At 52.8% G+C, this 18,689-nt stretch overlaps 2 protein-coding genes across 4 annotated transcripts in view; one reads left to right on the forward strand and one right to left on the reverse strand.

Moving 5' to 3' along the window:
• Positions 1 to 281: 281 nt before the first annotated feature.
• Positions 282 to 2,715, reverse strand: LOC123375964 (SLC35A4 upstream open reading frame protein-like). Its single transcript, XM_045027453.1, has 3 exons — positions 2,619 to 2,715; positions 811 to 909; positions 282 to 481 (listed from the first exon to the last, which is right to left on the reverse strand). Exons 1-3 carry the CDS (start codon positions 2,712 to 2,714, stop codon positions 284 to 286), a joined length of 393 nt encoding a protein of 130 aa, XP_044883388.1. The 5' UTR covers position 2,715; the 3' UTR covers positions 282 to 283.
• Positions 2,716 to 6,579: 3,864 nt separating this feature from the next.
• APBB3 (amyloid beta precursor protein binding family B member 3) overlaps positions 6,580 to 18,689 on the forward strand; it is a 32,535-nt gene continuing 20,425 nt past the window's right edge. For all 3 annotated transcript variants that reach the window (XM_045026273.1, XM_045026275.1, XM_045026274.1), the window contains exon 1: positions 6,580 to 6,687. In XM_045026273.1, the coding sequence (XP_044882208.1) occupies positions 6,639 to 6,687 (49 nt within the window). In that variant the 5' untranslated portion in view covers positions 6,580 to 6,638. The remainder of the gene's footprint in view (positions 6,688 to 18,689) is intronic.

Raw genomic sequence — 18,689 nt, forward strand, 5'->3', positions numbered from 1 at the left:
AAATGCAAGGTAAGAAATTACAGTGAGAAAGGCAGTTGTCAACATTCAGATTTTGAAGCTCGCAAGCACTGGACAGCTGAAAGCAGCAGTTGATACCTTCAGGGTATTCTGATTAATAATATTTTGTAATCAGACCTGCTGATGTTTCACACTGATCTGGTATTACACGTTTTACAATGGGCCAGAATGACACATGTAGCTACAGTCCCGAGAGCCCCTTAAGATCATGTCAAAGATGAGAAGAGCTGTTTCTGGAGTGCACTGTTGTCCAAAGGATTCTCCTCTAGTCTGGTCCTTTCCTCAGCGAGCTGATATAGTCTCGGATTGTCTTTTCAACATTGGGAACTGCATAGGCCTGAGCTGCATATATTCCAGTGCAGGTCCCAAACACAAATCCTAGTACTGCAGAAGATCGGAGTTTGGCTACAATGTAACCTGCCAGAAACCCTTTGAGAAATGGAGATGCCAGCAAAGAACCATCCTGCAGAGAAAAAGGAGAGAAGGGGATGAAAGAGTCTCTTGGACAAAAATGTACCCTGATGCATAAAACTTAGTTGGAACACATCATCTTCTTCCACTGATTTCCCTAGACTGCTGTTGCCAGGCTTGCGTAAGGTTATCACACAGAAGAAATAAATATAACCTCAGTATTTTGCCAAGGTAAGCAAGTGAAACTGAGCACTCCTTGGAGATACTGGTGTGCACTCTGAGTGGAACAGAGATACATTCATTCTACTGGAAGATCACAGAACAGCACAACTTCTTGGGAGATGAATCTAGGGCTAAAGTGTTAAAGAACTTCAGCTTTACCTGGCCCGCTCCAGCCAGCACCTCGTCTTCCACTCGCTGCTGTAAGTTTTCCAACTGAGACTTCAAAAAAGCAAGATCCTTCAGCTTTGACCGCGAGTCCTACACAATTAAAACAGAGTCAACTGCTTGCAAACATGTAATTCAGTAACTGCGTGACAAGGAGTCAAATTCCTTTTGTTCAGGGAACTACTATTTTGGCACAGCGTTTAGGCCAGAGGTTCTCAAACTGAGGGTTGGGACCCCTCAAGGGCTCATGAGGTTATTACATGGGGGGTCACGAGCTATCAACCTCCACCCCAAACCCCACTATTCCTCCAGCATTTATAATGGTGTTAAATATATTTAAGTGTGTTTAATTTATTGGGGGGGGGGGTCGTCGCACTCAGAGGTTTGCTGTGTGAAAGGGGTCACCAGTAAAAAAGTTTGAGACCCACTGGTTTAGGCCATGCTACAGAGGGAGCAGGAAGTGAGTAGACCAGGAATCGGCAACCTTTAGCACGTGGCTCGCCAGGCCGAGCCCCCTGACAGGCCAGGCCGGTTTGTTTATCTGCCGTGTCCACAGGTTTGGCCGATCATGGCTCCCACTGGCCACAGTTTGCCGCTCCAGGACAACGGGGGCAGTGGGAAGCAGCTGCCAGCACATCCTTCCCACAGCCCCCATTGGCCTGGGGCGGAGAACCACAGCAAGTGGGAGCCACGATCAGCCAAACCTGTGGACGCGGCAGGTAAACAAACCGGCCCGCCTGGGGGCTTACCCTAGCAAGCCGCGAGCCAAAGGTTGCCGATCCCTGGACTAGACTGGTGTAACAGACTATACTAATGTTGACAAAGTCACATTTTAAGTAGATCTATCTTTTAAACTAGAGGTAGGAAGCTAAGGCTTCTCAGGCCTGTACAGAAGGGAATTAAGACTGCCTAAATATATCCCATGGTTATTGAAGTTTAGTTCAGTCATTTCAATTCTGAAGGGGCTTAACCAATGTCAAAAGCCCATTATTTTCAACTTAATACATTCTACAATCATATGCCTAATGAATTCTACAAAAATGTTCAATTTCAAGCCTCCAGCAGTGCAATTTCGAGAAAAGATGGTAGGACTTGATCTGTGTCACCTACAGAATACCTTCATAAGGTGCATGCGCTACAGGTCAGGCCACCCGTAAAACCAGATCGTGTCACTCTGCGGAAAGCGCATTACAAAATGCAACGCCAGAAAGGGCCCCGGGGTTAGGAGAGCTGGAGGGAGGCCGGTTAACCCCGCCCCGAGGCAGTAGCGGAAAGCTAGGGAGTATCTGGCCCAACAGTGGAGTTAGCCCATTTATAAGTCGCAGCAGGCTCTGGTAATCGCGGGGGGGAGGGCACAGTTACGTAGTTACCGAGCACTGCCCTCGCTGTTACGGCCACCGAGGCAGCTGAGCCCGGCCACCGAGCACGCTCAGCAGCCCAGGCCGAACACGAAGCCGGGGGCAGGGGACGCGGCGGCTCGGGGCTCTCCAGGCCGGAGGCTTTATAGCACCGGTAGCTTTCTCCGCCCCCCCCGAGAACTCGGGCCCAGCGGGGGAAGGGCGGCTGGGGACGCGCCTGCCAGGGGCGCAGCGAGGCCCGTTCCCCCCACGCGCGCTGGGGCCGGGCAGGCGGCGGGGCCCGGCCTGGGTCACAGCAGCGAGCCCTCGGCTCCCACCGACCCCCAGCTGCCGGGACCAGCACCCCCGCCTCCTGTCTGGCTCGAGGGGCAGCCGCCGGGCCGGGCCGGGCTGTGAGGCGGGCACCGGGCACCACACAGCCCAGCCTCCCAGCGCCCCTCTCACCTTATCGTCCGCCATCTTCAGGCCCGGGCCTCCGTTCGCGCATGCGCACTCCACACAGCAGCCCCAGCCCGGGCGCTGTATAGCCCAAGCACGCATATTGACAGCCGGGAAAGGCGTATTGGGCACAAAGCGTCACGTGACGCTGCCAGCTCAAGGGAACAGAACGAAGGCAAAGCAGTTGCCATCTTTAAACAGGGCGGAAACGCTTCCGGTGCCAGCCGGAAACCATGGACCAGAGCCGCTACCACGCCCCCTAACCGCCGCGTGACGGGTGGCGCGTGGGCACCAGAGGCTGCGTGGGGAGGTTCCGGCCGGCACGTCCCTCGCATCCGTCACCGACCCGCATTTGCCACGTCACCTGCTGCCAGCATCATTCCGCTCCATGCCTGTCCCCTCCCGGCCCGTGGGCGGAGTCCTGACCGCCTAATACTATAGCTCATTTCTTTGGGGACGGGGGGAGTCCGTGTTAGTTTGTTTTACCTACGTGTCCAGGGGGAGCTCCAGGCCCCAGCACGCCAAGCGCGCGCTTGGGGCTGCATGCCGCGGGGGGGGGGGGCTCTGTTGGCGCCGCGAGGGCGGCAGGCGGCTCCGGTGGACCTCCCGCAGACGTGCCTGCGGAGGGTCCACTGGTCCCGCGGCTCCGGTGGACCTCCCAGGAAGTCCACCGGAGCCGCAGGACCGGCGACTGGCAGAGCGCCTCCCGCGGCGTGCCGCCGTGCTTGGGGCGGCGAAATGGCTAGAGCCGCCCCTGTACGTGGGGGGGAGGAAGGGGTCCGGTGTGTGGTGAAGAGCACGCAGGCACTGCCGTTATGGGTGGGTTTGTCATTTAATACATTATGTTTTGTTTTATTTATAATTTCATATTTGCAAAAAAACCCACAGGGTTCTACACATAGGTAACGCATGTTCACATGCCCTACATGCCCCCTTTCCTTATTCACATGCACTTGGATACCCACCTGCACATGGAACGTGCCCTACTTGCACACGCACAACCATGTGCACACAAAACATACCTTCTTGTAGTGGATGGGTCATACAAGAACTAAAAATACTGTTTTCCCCATGCTAATTTGCCTCTACTGTTACTCACACCTTGTTAACTGTTTGAAATGAGCCACCCTGATTACCACTACAAAAGTGATATTTCATCCTGTTGATAATAGCCCACTTTAATTTAATTGTCTTGACCCCCCCCACTTGATAAGGCAACTCCCATCTTTTCATGTACTGCTATATATATCTTCCTATTGTATTTTCCACTCCATGCATCTGATGAAGTGGGTTTTAGACCACGAAAGCTTATGCCCAAATAAATTTGTTAGTCTATAAGGTGAATACTTCAAATACACAGCCACTGGGCACGCACACATAGGCCATGTACAAATGATATCACACATTCCCAGAAATACTGCATGTGTATATTGGGCTCACCATGCACACAGATACCAGATTGTTCACCTGCCCAGTATTCAACGATAAACCATAGGCACACTGACAGCTGCAGAGTGGACATAGTGATCCCATGTGCCTATGGCTACCAGCATGCTCACAGATATCCCCTGGGCAGCTCTTCTAAGCACTTACTAACACTGATTAGTTAATTCAGTTGGTATCCAATCTAATACAGCAAACCTCTTCCTTTATATTCATTTACACATTGCATTTTTGGCTTGCTAAATCCAGGGTTGTGAGTTCAATCCTTGAGGGGGCCATTTAGGGAACTGGGGTAAAAAACTGTTTGGGGATTGGTCCTGCTTTGAGCAGGGGGTTGGACTAGATGACCTCCTGAGGTCCCTTCCAACCCTGATAGTCTATGATTAGATTATATGATTAGATTCTAATCTGGGGCCATTTTAATGCACCTCTCACTGCAATAATCCCATCCTAAGGGTTTCCAGCACCTTCAGATAGCATTAGGAAGGCAGTGTAATCCAATGGCTAAAGCAGGATACTGAGGGTCAATAGTTTTGGGTTCTGTTAACAGTTTGCTTCTGACTGACTGTGTGACCTTGTTCTGTGCCTCTCAACCTCAGTTTGCCCAGCTGTAAAATGGGGGTAATGCTGTTTCCTTCTGGGAAGCCAAATTCATAAAATGTTTGAGAACCACATTGAGACCCTCAACTTTATAAGGACAAGGCAACCTCATTTACCCTTGCTGAAATGTGGCTGGAAGTTGAAACTAGACAAATTCTGACTGGAAATAAGGTGTAAAATTTTGACAGTGAGGGTAATTAACCATTGGAACAATTTACCAAGAGTCATGGGGGATTCTCCATCAGTGACAAATTTCAAATCATGTTTGGATGATTTACTAAAAGATCTGCTCCAGGAATTATTTGGAAACAGTTCTCTGGCCTGTGTTACACAGGAGGTCAGACTAGATCAGGGGTAGGCAACCTACGGCATGCGTGCCAAAGGTGGCACACGAGCTGATTTTCAGTGGCACTCGCACTGCCTGGGTCCTGGCCACTGGTCCGGGGGGCTCTGCATTTTAATTTAATTTTAAATGAAGCTTCTTAAACATTTTGAAAACCTTATTTACTTTGCATACAACAATAGTTTAGTTATATATTATAGACTTATCGAAAGAGACCTTCTAAAAACATTAAAATATATTACTGGCACACAAAACCTTAAATTAGAGTGAATAAATTAAGACTCGGCACACTACTTCTGAAAGGTTGCCGACCCCATGACTAGATTATCACAATGGTTTCTTCTGGCCTTGGAATCTGAGGTCAATATGAAACACCAGACAGCACTGGAGAATATCCCATTGGCATCTCTCTAGCTCAGGCATTTTGTAAATGCTGAATAATAGTCCTCTGCCTGTCTCTAGCACTTTCTAACTGAGAATCTCCAAGCACTTTACCAGCACTGAGCAATTAAGCCTCCCAACAGATGCGTAAACCAAGGAAACAGAGTAGGAAGTGATTTATTGTCGGTGGCAGCACTGCTTGGAACAGAGCCCTGGTCTCCTGACTCCTTGCCCTCTGGTTTACCTACAAGCCCATGTTTCCTCTTAGTGGGGTTGGGAATGGGATGACTCCTTAGAGTTAGCTAGACAGAGAGGCCCTTCTAAGATCAGGAGCCCTTTTCAATGTGAGGCACAGTGGGGCTGTGTTGAATGAGGAGGGACTGTGTGATGATCAAAGCCAGCCTTGAACTTTGTCCCCAGGGCACAGGAAGGAGCTTGGGGCTGAGTGGAACCCTTTATATTTCACTTAAATACCAAGTGTTCCTCTCCCAAGAACCCCAATCCCTGTACCACGCGAGCTCTGCTCCTTGGGGGAGGTGTTTTTACCAGGGTAAGCTAGAGACAACAGCAGTTTGCCCACAATAATCCTTCCACCTACAGCTTTGTGTGGGAAGCTACTCCCCACCCCCTCTTCCAAATGCCCTACGGCAGAAATGGGTGGCTGAATCTGGTCCCACTAGAGAAATAATCTGCTCTCAACATTGTCTCCGTAGACCACTCGGTTTTCCTGGCCCTGCTGGGAAAGGGGCGTTGGGTCCCATTACAAATACTAGGGTGATGGGTGTGGGAGCCAGTGGGACCCTTAGGATCCCCTTGGACCCGGATCTCTGCTGAACAGAGCAGGCCAGCGGCTCCCTTCCCGGAAGGCGGAGCCGGGGCTCAGATGAGGGCCGGACAGCGCCCCGGCCCCTCCTGCCAGGCTTCTGCCTCCCCACTGCAGTGGCCCTGGATGGAAACTGCGCGGAGTGGCCGCTTTTGGCCAGCTCCCTGGCCACAGCCGCGGCCTGGCCCTGTACTTGAGCCCCCTCGGCCTGCAACCCACTTTCCCCCAAGTCCTCTCGCCTGGCTCCCCCCGAGACTCCGGGCCTCCGGCACGCCACGGACCCACTGCTCCTCCCCTCTGCCCCTCCCCGTGCGCCTCCCCTCCAGCCCCCGGCCCCGCCTCCCCTGCCCAGCCCCTCCCCGCGCTCCAGCCCGCCGCTCGCCCTGCAGCCGCCGCTCGCCGCGTCCAGTCCCCGGGCGCCCGGCTCGCCGAGGCCATGCTGGGCAAGGACTACATGCTGGCCATCATCCTGGTCAACTGCGACGGTGAGAGCCGGGGGGCCGCTCCGGGCAGGGCGGGGTCCGGCCGGGCAGGGGGCCGTGCCCGGGGAAGGGAGGGGGCCGTGGCCGGGCAGAGAGAGAGCCGTGTCCCCTGCGCTGTGCCGAGGAGGGGCAGAGCGCCAGCCCGTCACCCTGGGCCGGGCGCTGGGGGCGCGGGTCCCTGGCTCGCTGCAGACCTGTTGCTGGTCACCGGGCTGACACCTGCTGGGGTGACGGTCTGCAAAGGGCTCTCTGCACGGAGGAGCGAGCGGCCCATGGGACCCCGGCTGCTGCTTGCCGTCCTGTGCAGGGGCGCCTCTGCCGCCTCCCGGGATCCTTCCCGCAGGCTGGCTGGGTCAGTCCGGACCATGCCTCGGGCAGCTCTCCATGGTGCTGAACGCGGACATGGGCTTGGCCTCTCATTTGCCTCTACAACAATCTCTTGCTCGTTAGCTGGGAGGGCTGCGCTGAAGACTGGGAAACCTGGGCCCAGCCTCAGGCCCGCAGCCCTGCCAGCACCAGGAACAGCAGCCCGGATAATCCCTTCCCCTCAGTCATTTTACTCAACTTTCCTGATGCGAAACATGTGTGGAGTAAAAGGCAAATCTGGGAGGGCTGAGTGGCTCCGTGGAGGGGAAAGCCAAGCCGCAGCTGTTCACTGCAAATGGAACAGGTTCCAACCACCCCCCCAAGTATGTGTGGGGGAACTGGCTGGGGGAGGATGGGAGTCGGGTGAAGGTCCTTTATCTCAGTCCATCTCCAGGTACCATCTCACCTGCTGCCTGATTGGCTGCCATTAAATGAGCTGAGTGTCTCAGTTCAAGTGTCCACATCGCGCCTGTTCTCCTTGTTTGAAGTGGAAGCAGAGAGGCCACTGGGCCCCAGACACTGGAGCCTCTTCTTCCTATGTGTGGCCCTGTGGGTGGGGATTGGGAGGCACTTGCTGTGCCACTGCCCATGCTGTCCCTGTGCTGTAGACAAGCAGAGGCCAATGGCCCCTGGCATGGCATCCTGGCACCTTTCTCTACCACCAGGTTCCTGATGAAGTCAGGAATGCCCTGTAGCTTTTATCCTCACTTTGTTTCTTTGGGAAGCGCACAGAGTCTGAGTGAGGCCAGGCATGAGAGCTCATGCTCCTTGCAGAGGAATCTGTCTGAGTATGGGCACATCCGCACCCCAGTTTACCTGCATCCCACCAGGGCTATGGGGCTGCCCTGAGCAAATCCAGGGCCACTGCATATGCACTAGCTCTTTTGAAAAACAAGACCCACTTGTCCTGAGGCCCCTACTCTGGGATTTCCTGCATCTGGGCAGCTTTGGCCATGCAGCGATGCTGTTACCACCTATTATTGGTAACAGCCCTGCTGAATCAGGAAAGTGCCTCTCTAAAAGGTTAGCATCGCTAAAGAATTCCAAATGGCCCTAAGTTGTTACCCCCTGGTGGCCATCTGGTGGCCTTAGTGAAATGAGTTTGGTGGGTTTCAGTCAATTTCCTGGCTAGCAGGTGTCCAAATCACCAAAACCATTGCCAGTCTCAGCAGAGAAGCCAAGGACTGAGCAGACCCTGTAGACCCCACTCCTTTGCACTCAAGAGTCATGGCTGAGGCACGTTGGGCTGAGAAGGGGTGGGGGAGGTGCTCAGGTTGTGTCAGAATGCTCCAGAATACCGATCTAGGAGATAGAACAGTGTTATAGTACTTCTGCCTGTCCCAGGCCACCTGCTCCTTTCTCTCACTGGCTGCAGAGTGTCATCTGAGCGGCAGGTGCTGGGCCCTGGTGGCAGGCTCTTGGAGAGGTGTCAGTGTAGAAAGAGCAACAAAGAGTCCTGTGGCATCTTATAGACTAACAGAAGTATTGGGAACTTTGTCATTTTTTACAGATCCAGACTAACACAGCTACCCCTCTGATACTTGAGTGTAGAAAGAGTTGGGGACACTGCAGCCAGGACCAGACAGGGGAGCGTGGGTGCCCAGAGCTACCAGGAGCCCAGGGTGGAGCTAGAGCTGGGCAATGTGAGGAGCCTGGGCATTGCCTGGGCAGCAGAGCTCCCCACAGGGAGCTGGACACAGGTAGGGGGGAGGTGGACACAGGATGGGCTCTGCAGGAAGTCATCCCCTGATCCCTTGGGCATCCTCCAGCTTTCTCACTGCCCTTATCTTCCTCCCAGCTCCTTCCACTGCTCCCTGCTCTGCTCCCTGTTTGGCACTTATTTTCTAGGACTTCAGCACTGGGTGGAGGTGGGGGAAAACTTGCACTGCCACTGCCTGGACTGCACCTGATCTGTGGCTACAGAGATGAGTCAGCCTCCAGGGAATGTCAGGGCATCCCTTGCCAGCCTGACAGCCACACCAACTGTGTGACGCTGTATAAGCAAATTTGGTTTGTATTAAAGATAATTTGTTGCTAAAGCAACGACTCCCACATCATTTCCCAAAGCATCCTGCCCAGCTGCTCCCTTTGCCCCACCAGAAATCAGGAAGATTTCAGATGCTTCTTCCCAATATGCAACCATTTAACACCTCAAGGAAAGTTATCTCCATCTCTCTCAGCCTCACAAACATCCTGGCCCCTGAGAACTGAGCAGTGGAGAGGAGAAGCTGGAGCTGGGGGAGGCTGTGTGGAGCTGTAGCCCGTTCTGACCAGATTCATCTCCATGCTGAAAGCCTGCTGTCCCGTGATTAAATTCCCAGAGTTGGCATGGGTTTGATAGCGGTTTAGTGTCTTTGGGATCAATGTTATTATCCTGCCATGTAATACTGGACCGGGATTTCTGTCGCAGAGTCATTGGCTGGAGGGTAGAATCAATGACAAGTGTGGTATATGCCCACCAACACTGAAAGACCAGGGTCCCCTAATACAGAAAAGGGGGCAGCATCAGGGCATGGTGAATGCACTAGTGCCATTGATGGAGAGCGTCTCCCAGGGCCTGATCCTGTGGGATGCTGAGTGCTGCCAACTCACCCTGAAGTCCCAATGAGAGGTGAGAGCATGCCATGTCCCCAGAATTGGGCCCCGACTGCAGAAGGTGGAGGCCTGTGCAGGGATGAAGATCCACAGTGCAGTTCAGCTGGCTAGGCTGCAGGGTGCCTCCTCTCCACTTGGTCTTAGGAGTCGGTGTGTCCGCGCTCATTCCCAGTTCTGCCAGAGCCTGGTGCTGCGTGGGAGGCAGGAGGCTTGGGGCAGTTGGGAGGGGCTGTCTGAGATCAGGCTCCGGGCATAGTTTCTTTATGCATTGAATGAAAGACAGGAAAAGGCTTGTATTCAAAACACGTCTCTTGCGGAGCCAGTGTCAAGATTCCTGTCACGGGGGCCTCTACTCACAGGGGGCACCTCCTCCTGGGTGCTCTGGGCATTAGCTCTTCCAGCCTGAGGCCCTCTTCTTGCAGTTCCTCAGCCTGCCGTCTCACTCTCTCGCACTGCAGCCCTTCTCTTGCTCCTCGGGAGCTGCTGCGCCTCATCTTCGGGGCCTAGCGCTTTGACCAAGTCACAGTGCTCTTCCCCTTCCAGAGTACTGTCAATATCTTCCACACTGTCCCAGGCAGTGCTTAACCCCACTGCCCTCTGTGACTAGAGCAAATGGTTCTGGGCAGTCTTCAAGTTCACAGCCTAGATTGTGCCACTCGCTCAGGGGAACTCAGGCCCGCTCCCTACACTGGGTCCCAGCCCAGAGACCCTATCTCCAGCAGCAGAGGTCTGTACTAGCACAAACCTTCCTGCCTCTCCCCTGGAGTGCTCCCTACCTTGCCTATCCCAGCCTCGAGTCCCCCACCCTTCTAACTAAACCCCAATCTCCTGGGTTGCTGGACAACATAAACCCTTCCTCTTGGGTCCAAATCCCTTTCTCCCCCTTGTCTTAGGGAGAGTGACTGCCAGTGACTCCCTGCAGCCTCCTTTCTGCTCCCAGCTCCCTGGTGTCTGTTCCTGCACCAGTGAGCTTCCCTCAGTTGGGGCTTTCCCATCAGCCTAAATGGCCCCCACTTTGCAGCCCCTCTGACCCACATTATCCCCTTCTGGGAAAGCATGGGGCCCACCCCATCCCTCCAGGCCAGCTGCCTCTCGGCACTGGGGTGCAGAACACAGACCCCCAGTCTGTCAGAAGTGAGGCCAGCTCTCTGCGGGTGTACACCCTCTGCAAACAACCCAACCAATGAGATCTGCGGGAGAACGTGGCTGAGAGCCCAGGGTGAGGAGGAACCTTGATGTGATGCTGTGGCCCAGGAAGCTGGTCTGACCACAGCTGCCTGGGGTCAGAGCAGCAGCTGGCCCATTAGAGGGGGGCTTCTCTGCTGCATAAAGGGGTGTGGGTTGTGCCATTCCTGCTCATTGGTAGTTGGCAAAGCCGCTGCCAGCGGGCTTGTTTCGTAAACTGCTGTTCCCACTTGAGAACCTGCCTCCTTGCTGAGATCCGCAGCAGGATGCTGACATCGCAGTGGTGGCAGCTTTCCCCAGGTGTGTGTGTGTGTGGCGGGGGGGCTGGTGAGTCCCATACTGCTGAACCTTTGGGACAGCCCCACCCCTCAGCAAGGAGAGAGAGGCTCCCCGTCGCCTGGTATTATAGACAAGCTGAGGGACAAGGACACAAACTCGTTCGCCCTTCCCTTCTGCAGGGCACCTGGGGATCATTGCACCTGACCTCCTGGGAGTAGCTCGTCCAGGCAGCGAGTGCTGCTCCTGCCAATGGTGATTCGAGTGCTAGGCTAGGAGAGGCATGTGCAGTTGAGGAGGGCAAATGGGAATAAAAAGGAAAATCTAGGCTGAGTCTCAGGGACCAATTTCCTGACAGTGCAGCGGGAGGGGCAGGGGTGGAGGGGCTGGGAGCCCCATTGCTTGAGCAGTTAGGATCAGACGGGATGTAACCATGCCTGGGGAATGCACCCTTGGGAGAGCTGCCTTGGCCCTAGTGGGGAACCTGCTCCCGTTCAGAGGATTAGGTTTCAGGTCAACAGGCTTTAATTTCAACTCCACACCAACAGTTTCGTCCCCTGCTCAGCCAGGTACTGCAGATGTGGAACCTGGCCCAATGCCCACTGACATCAGGGGAGCCGTGACTACAAAGGGCTTTGCCTTTCCCTCCTGCCCCCTGATCATTTTGTAGTCCTTCTTGGTTCCCTCCAATTTGCCTCTGTCTTCCTGGCACAGCGGAGCTCGGTCTCAATGCCATATTCCCAGCACAGTGTTGCAAGTGCCATGTTGAGAGAGGCATGGTGTCCTCTCTGCTTGGATAAGGTACAAACTTTCTCTGGTTCAGACTCCAATGGCTTTGTGTCTTCCTCACATGTGTCACCCCTTTCAGAGCAATGCCAGGTCCTCAACCCCTTCTGGGGATAGATATATGCAGTGTAGTCCTTGGGCCCCTGGCAGATTGTGGGCCACGCTTGGGCACTGTCCTGGCCTCCTGAGCAAAGGGCTTTGGCAGTGACAGAGGCTGTGTGGCTGGCAGTGGATGTGATGGTTCCAGTGGTAGGAAGGAGCTGGGCCACAGCTGGTTGCTTTGCTGCAGGCTCTATGCTGGGGCACTAATCTTTCCGTGTGGAGGGTGCAGGTGGCTTCTACCAGCAGCTGGCTGAGCTGGCCTGACTGATGATGGGACCTGATTAAGTAGAGTGTGGCTTGCAGCTGCCTGGGCGGGTTGTACCATCGGGGAGAGCAGAGGCACAGAGTATGCTAGAGCCTGGTGATGGATTATTCACCTTCTGTTCTGCCCATGTTGGGTGTCTCAACAGGATAATAATGCAGCAGGGGCATGCTGACCTTTGGCTATTTTTAGCTGTATTCCCGGGGACGGATACAGTTACAGATACTGCACCTTTGATTCCTGCAGGGAAGAGCCAGGCTGCAGGTTCTGATTCATGTCCATTCTGAGGAGGGGCAGGGACTGAGCTATTTCCTTGCTTCTGAAGGGGGGAAGGTGGCATTCTGGGCCTCCAAGATCCTCAATAATTTCCCTTTTACTTTCCTTCCTCCTCTTCCTCCCCACAAAGCATCAGCTGGTGTGGCGCACATTAGACCCCCTCACTCCTGCCCCTGCGGAGGCTGTGTGTAGCCACACCACCATGACCGGTGAGCTTAACACATCTCAGAAGCAGAACAGCACCGGGCCTGATCAGTAATTGGTGGGGGATTGAGAAAAAGGCAGAGGCAGGTGTTATGGGACATGGTGTTCTTGCTCAGCAGGGGCCAGTCTTCTCTCTGAAAAGCGGCAGCGCTTTGAAGCGCTAAGTGTAGTCAAAGCACCAGCGCTGGGAGAGAGCTTTCCCAGTGCTGTCCGTACTCCACCTCCCTGTGGGGAATAACGGACAGCGCTGGGAGCCGCGCTCCCAGCGCTGGGGCTTTGACTACACTGGCGCTTTGCAGCGCCGCAATTTGCAGCGCTGGAGAGGGTGTGTTTTCACACCCTGCTGCAGCGCTGCAAATTTGTAAGTGTAGCCAAGCCCGTAGGAGCACAGCCAGTGCCCCAGGGTGGCGCGAGGGGATGCCGTGCAGCCAGGGCATGCGGTCCCTGTAGATTGCTTGCACTGTGTTTTGTGATCTGCAGTGTAACGTCTGGAGATGAAAGGCTGTCTGTGACCTTCCCCTCTGGTGTTATCTGGACTGGTGATCTGCTAGGTCACTCCAATCCTTGACTCTGGGAGCCAGCCTGGCCCTGCTCTGCTGTGAGAACCCCACTCCTGGGATGTTCACACACAGCTTCTGGCATGTAAGCTGCTCCCAGCTACTTGCAAGCGAATGACACTAGCCAGTATCTCTGGTCCCAGACACAACCCTAGGAACCTCCATCTTGCAGTGTCTGGTTATGTTCGCTGGATGCTGCAAGCTTATATGAGTTTGTCAATTTAACAAAGAAATTGATATGTACCAGGCTTGTTATCCCAAGGGGAGCCTCTGACATGCTTCAAACCAAACACACTGCTACAGGTAGAATAAACAAACACTATTAACTATAAAAGTAGATTTTAAGTGATTGTAAGTCAAAGCATAACAAGTCAGATTTGGTCAAATGAAATAAAAGCAAAACGCATTCTAAGCTGATCTTAACATTTTCAATGTCCTTACAAACTTAGATGCTTCTCACCACAGGCTGGCTGGTTGCTCTTCAGTCAGGCTCTCCCCTTTGATCAGTGTTTCAGTTGCTTGGCGGTGGTGGTGTCTGTAGATGTAGGTGGAAGAGAGAGTGAGCATGGCAAATGTGTCTCCTTTTTATCATGTCCTTTCCTCCCCCTTGGCTTTGCCCTCCTCTTCAGAGTCAGGTGAGCATTACTCTCTCCAAGCAAGGTTGAGCAATTCCCCTGGTGTGGCCTCATGTGGGTGAGTCATTGCACTGAAGCTCCCTTGCTGGACAATGGCTGTTGATGGGTTGTTTGACACCCCACCCTGGCATTTGTTACTTTCCTTGCTTTTGCCTCTGGGAAGCTAATATCTGGCTCATTCCCCCAACTTACAGCATGTTTTATTGACAGCCATACGACACAATTCTCATAACTTCATATGCATTAATGATATACATATATGGATAGAGAAATGACTTTCAGCCGATCATAACCTTTCCCCTGATACATATAAAGCATGCCTTGTAAGATAAGATCATGATTATTTGAAAATGAGGCATATGGGGGTTACAGTACGCTCCCCCAAGGTATAGAACGTCACACCATCCCGCTTGAGGCTTGACTGCAGCACATTGTGCTCCTGCCGCACTGTGCCAGTCTTGCCTTGGCGGCACTGGGTTTGTAATGCATCTCTCCCTGTGTGTGCCTGAGATCTCTGGATGGGCCATCCTGGAGATTGATGCTCCAGGGCTAGCATTGCTCCTTGCACTGTAAATGGAGGCTTTGGAGAGTGCCTTTGGCTCAGATCCTGTGTGCCTGAGATGGCCATTGGCAGAGGAGATGCTGAATGAACCTCCTGTGCTGGGGAATGTGCCAGCTCCAGAGAATGAACTAGCTTTGGCTCCATCTAATTAGTGGTTCATTTGCTCTGAGTGTGTCTCTGGGGACAACCAGCTCCAGCCCTTCGCTTGTGCAGCCCCTGACACAGGGCCCCCAGTGCGAGGTGTGTGGCAACGGCATTAGCTCTCTGCTCTTAGCTCTCAGGCTGGGGTTTGGGACCTACATCTCCCAGCTGCAGGTGGCTTTGGCAGCCTGGATTCCTTTGCTTTGGGAGGATCCTCAGGGCTGCTGGGCTGAGCTGAATCTCTGGTCCTTCCTTGGAGGAGGAGCTCAGACTGTCTGGGAAGCCCCTCCAGAGCTGTGTGATCCAATTCTGTTGAAGAGACTGTTGGTATAAATAATCTGGATTGGCTAATGCAGCATTAGGGGTAGAGATTGCAACCTGCAAAACCTTCCAGGAATCAGTCACTTGGCTACAGAGAGTGAGATACTAGAGATGGCAACTTAACCCCACCCGTATGTGCCAGAGCATCATGCTGAATTTCATGGCTTTTGAGTGTCTCCAGCCACAGCCTTTCTGCTGCCTTGATGCCACTGAATTCCTTTAGCTGTTTGCTTGACATTAAAAAACATGATCAGTCACCCACTGTAATAGCCACACAGGCTTATTGCAGAAGAGTGTGTGGGCTAGTGGATAGAGCAGGGGTGGTTGGAAGTCAGGAGGACTCCTGGGTTCTATGGTTTATTTGCTCTGTGATCTTGAGCATCTTGCTGTCTCCCCATCTGTAAAATGGGACAGATGTTCACCCCATTTCCAGGATTGTTGTGAGGTTGCCTCAGAGTTGTAAAAGTGCTTTGAGATCCTCATGGTCAGGGATGTTATTACAGTCCCTAGTCCCGTCACTGCACTGAACAAAATGACCCCCAGCATTGTACAGAGGTTCTGATGGGTCTGTACTTCTGTGTCTGGGGGATCCTGCCTGCTTGTGAATCAATGCATGGATTCAGTGACGGAGCTATGGAATCCTCATTCATTCATTCAGATAACTGCACTAATCCCTGCAGCGACTGCAGCTGGTGTGTGTGTATTTCTGGCAGGCTGCGCTTGCTGTGTCCTTACTTCACTAAGCTAGCCAGTGTCCTGTGCACATGCAGCACCGCTTGGTAACTGAGGTTCCAGCTGAGAACCAGGAGCAAGGATGTTCCCTGATGTTTTTTTCACCTGTTTGAATTTCCTTTGTCTTCCCTTCCTGCTTGATGACTCTGTTTACTGCTAACATGCAAATTAAGTAGAGCGCACATTCCTTTGTTTAGGACAGCTGTTTGCCAGTTTCCATTTGCGCAAGGCTGTGTGGTTTAGAAGGTGTGTTAATAGCACCGTATAGGGAAATCTTATAACTTCTCATATAATATCGCCACACATATTTTACCAGGACAATACTGACCAGCAAATGATGAGTTTTCAAAGGATACCTTACCAGGCATACTTTGTACAAAGATTATTCCAATAGTGGGTAGGCTGGGAATATGGGGGTGTATTCCCTCACAACTCCCCTGGGCTTGGGCAGGCTCATTGGGGTTGAAGCCATGAAGTGTGTGTTCCTCTCCTGCTTGGAGGCCTCTGGAGTGGCAGGGTGGCTTGTTCTCTAGGCTCAGAAAGGAGGATGAGCCATTTGAGCCCCAAAGGGATTTGGAGAAGTATCTGAAAATGGAGATGTAGTATGGTCTGACCCTTTCGGCTTGGCTACGCTATAGCTGACCCAAGCGGATGGCTCAGGGCAGGTCTACAATACAAACTTGAATCGGTGCAGCTGCACTGCTGTAGCGCTTCTGGTGAAGACTCTTAAGCTGACAGGAATGCTCACACCCCAGAGTGATGTAGTTGTTCGGAAGTAAGTGTGTAGTGTAGACCTGGCTTGGGTCGGAGGTGTGACACCAGGCTTTAAATACTGAGGGTGTGTCTACACAGCAGAAAACCCTGCAGCAGCCAGTCTCAGAGCCCAGGTAAACTGACTGGGGTGTGCACTGCGGGACTAAAAATAGCAGTGTGGATATTTGGGGTTGGGCTGGAGCCCAGCCTCTGAGACCCTCGTGCTCACTGGGTTTCAGAGCCTGGCTCCAGCCCAAGCCCAAATGTCTACATTGCTATTTTAGCTCTGCAGTGTGAGCACCATAAGCCCAAACTAGTTTACCTGGGCTCTGAGGTCTGGTCTACACTATCGAGTTAGTTCAAATTTAGCCGCGTTAGGTCAATTTAAAAATGATCACATCCACACAACCAACCCTGTTCTGTCGACCTAAAGGGCTCTTAAAATCAACTTCTGTACTCCTTCCCAGCAAGGGGAGTAGCGTTAAAATTGATCTTACTGGGTTGAATTTGGGGTAGTGTGGACGCAAATCGATGGTATTGGCATCCGGGAGCTATCCCAGAGTGTTCCATTGTGACCACTCTGGACAGCATTTTGAACTCTGATGCAATAGCCAGGTACACAGGAAAAGCCCCAGGAACTTTTGAATTTCATTTTCTGTTTGGTCAGCGTGGCGAGCTCAGCAGTACTCAGCAGCACAGGTGACCATGCAGTCCCAGAATCGCAAACGAGCTCCAGCATGGACCGAAAGAGAGACACTGGATCTGATTGCTGTATGGGGAGAAGAATCTGTGCAGGCAGAACTTCAATACAAAAGAGGAAATGCAAATATATTTGCCAAAATCTCACAGGGCATGTTGGACAGAGGCTACACCAGGGACACACAGCAGAGCCACGTGAAAGTTAAGGAGCTCAGGCAAGCCTACCAAAAAACAAAGGAGGCAAATGGTTGCTCCAAGTCAGAGCCCCACACATGCCGCTTCTATGAACAGCTGCATGGCATTCTAGGGGGGGACCTTACCACTATCCCACCACTGTCCGTGGACACCTGCAAGTGGGGAGTCTCACGGAACACGGAGGAGGATTTTGCAGATGGGGAAGAGGAGGAGGAGAATGTGCAGCAGGCAAGTGGTGAATCCATTCTCCCTGGCAGCCAGGAACTTTTCATCACCCTGGAGCCAATACCCTCCCAATACGGGATCCCTGACCCTGAAGCCAGAGAAGGCACCTCTGGTGAGTGCACATTTGTAACTACACTACAGGGTTTAAAAGCAATAGTGTTCATGGTCATCTGGTTGAAATAGGGGAATTTTTTTAAGGGAACAGTAAAAGGACCCCGTTCATGCTGGGTTGTTTGTGCTTGGCTAAAAGGGATCGTCCTGGAGAATAGCCATGTGGTGGGGTGGGGGTAGGTGTGTGCTACACATCTACCCAAATACTGCAGCCCCTCCTTTTAAATGTGAAACCCAACCCATTGCTTGCTCTTGGAAAGGGGGGCGCTGCAGTTTGAAAACACTCCCACATGTTATGAAGACGTAAGAAGTCAACCCAATTTTACTCTCCCTTTTTATCTCCCCTTAGGTGCAAATGTTTCTACGCTCCCCCTATCATCTCCGTCTCTGCGGTTATTGCAGATTAGAAGGCAAAACAAACGCACTCGCAATGACATGTTTTCTGAGCTGATGCAGTCCTCCCGCATTGATAGGGCACAGCTCAATGCATGGAGGCATTCAGTGGCAGAGGCCGGGAAAGAATTGAGTGAGTGCGAATAGTGGAGGCAGGACGCAATGCTGAGGCTAATGGGGGAGCAAACGGACATGCTGAAGCGTCTGTTGGGGGAGAAAACAGACATGATGAAGCGTGTGTTGGAGCTGCAGGAAAGCCAACAAGAGCTCAGACCTCCAATGCATCCACTGTATAACCACCTACCCTCCTCCCCATGTTCCATAGCCTCCTCACTCAGATGCCCAAGAACGTGGGCACTCAGCCACTCCACTCCAGAGGATGGCCCAAGCAACTGAAGGCTGTCATTCAAGCAGTCTGATTTTTAGTGTGGCTACAATAAACAATGTGGCCTTGTCCTTCCCTCCTCCCCCACCCCACCTAGGCTACCTTGTCCGTTATCTGATTTTTTTTTAATTATTAAAGAATGAATGCATGGTTTCAAAACAATAGCTACTTTATTTCGAAGGGGGGAGGGTAGTTGGCTTACAGGGAATTAAAATCAACAAAAGGGGTAAGTTTGCATCAAGGA

Source organism: Mauremys mutica, chromosome 8, assembly GCF_020497125.1.
Source record: "Mauremys mutica isolate MM-2020 ecotype Southern chromosome 8, ASM2049712v1, whole genome shotgun sequence".
Classification (NCBI taxonomy): domain Eukaryota; kingdom Metazoa; phylum Chordata; order Testudines; family Geoemydidae; genus Mauremys; species Mauremys mutica.

Bases quoted from the DNA above. Each gene is read 5' to 3' on its own strand.
- LOC123375964 (XM_045027453.1), bottom strand. From the start codon at position 2,714: ATGCGTGCTTGGGCTATACAGCGCCCGGGCTGGGGCTGCTGTGTGGAG. The intron at 910-2,618 runs GTGAGAGGGGCG...TTAATTGTGTAG, and splicing joins TGAAGATGGCGGACGATAAG to GACTCGCGGTCAAAGCTGAA. The intron at 482-810 runs GTAAAGCTGAAG...TTTTCTCTGCAG, and splicing joins TGCTGGCTGGAGCGGGCCAG to GATGGTTCTTTGCTGGCATC.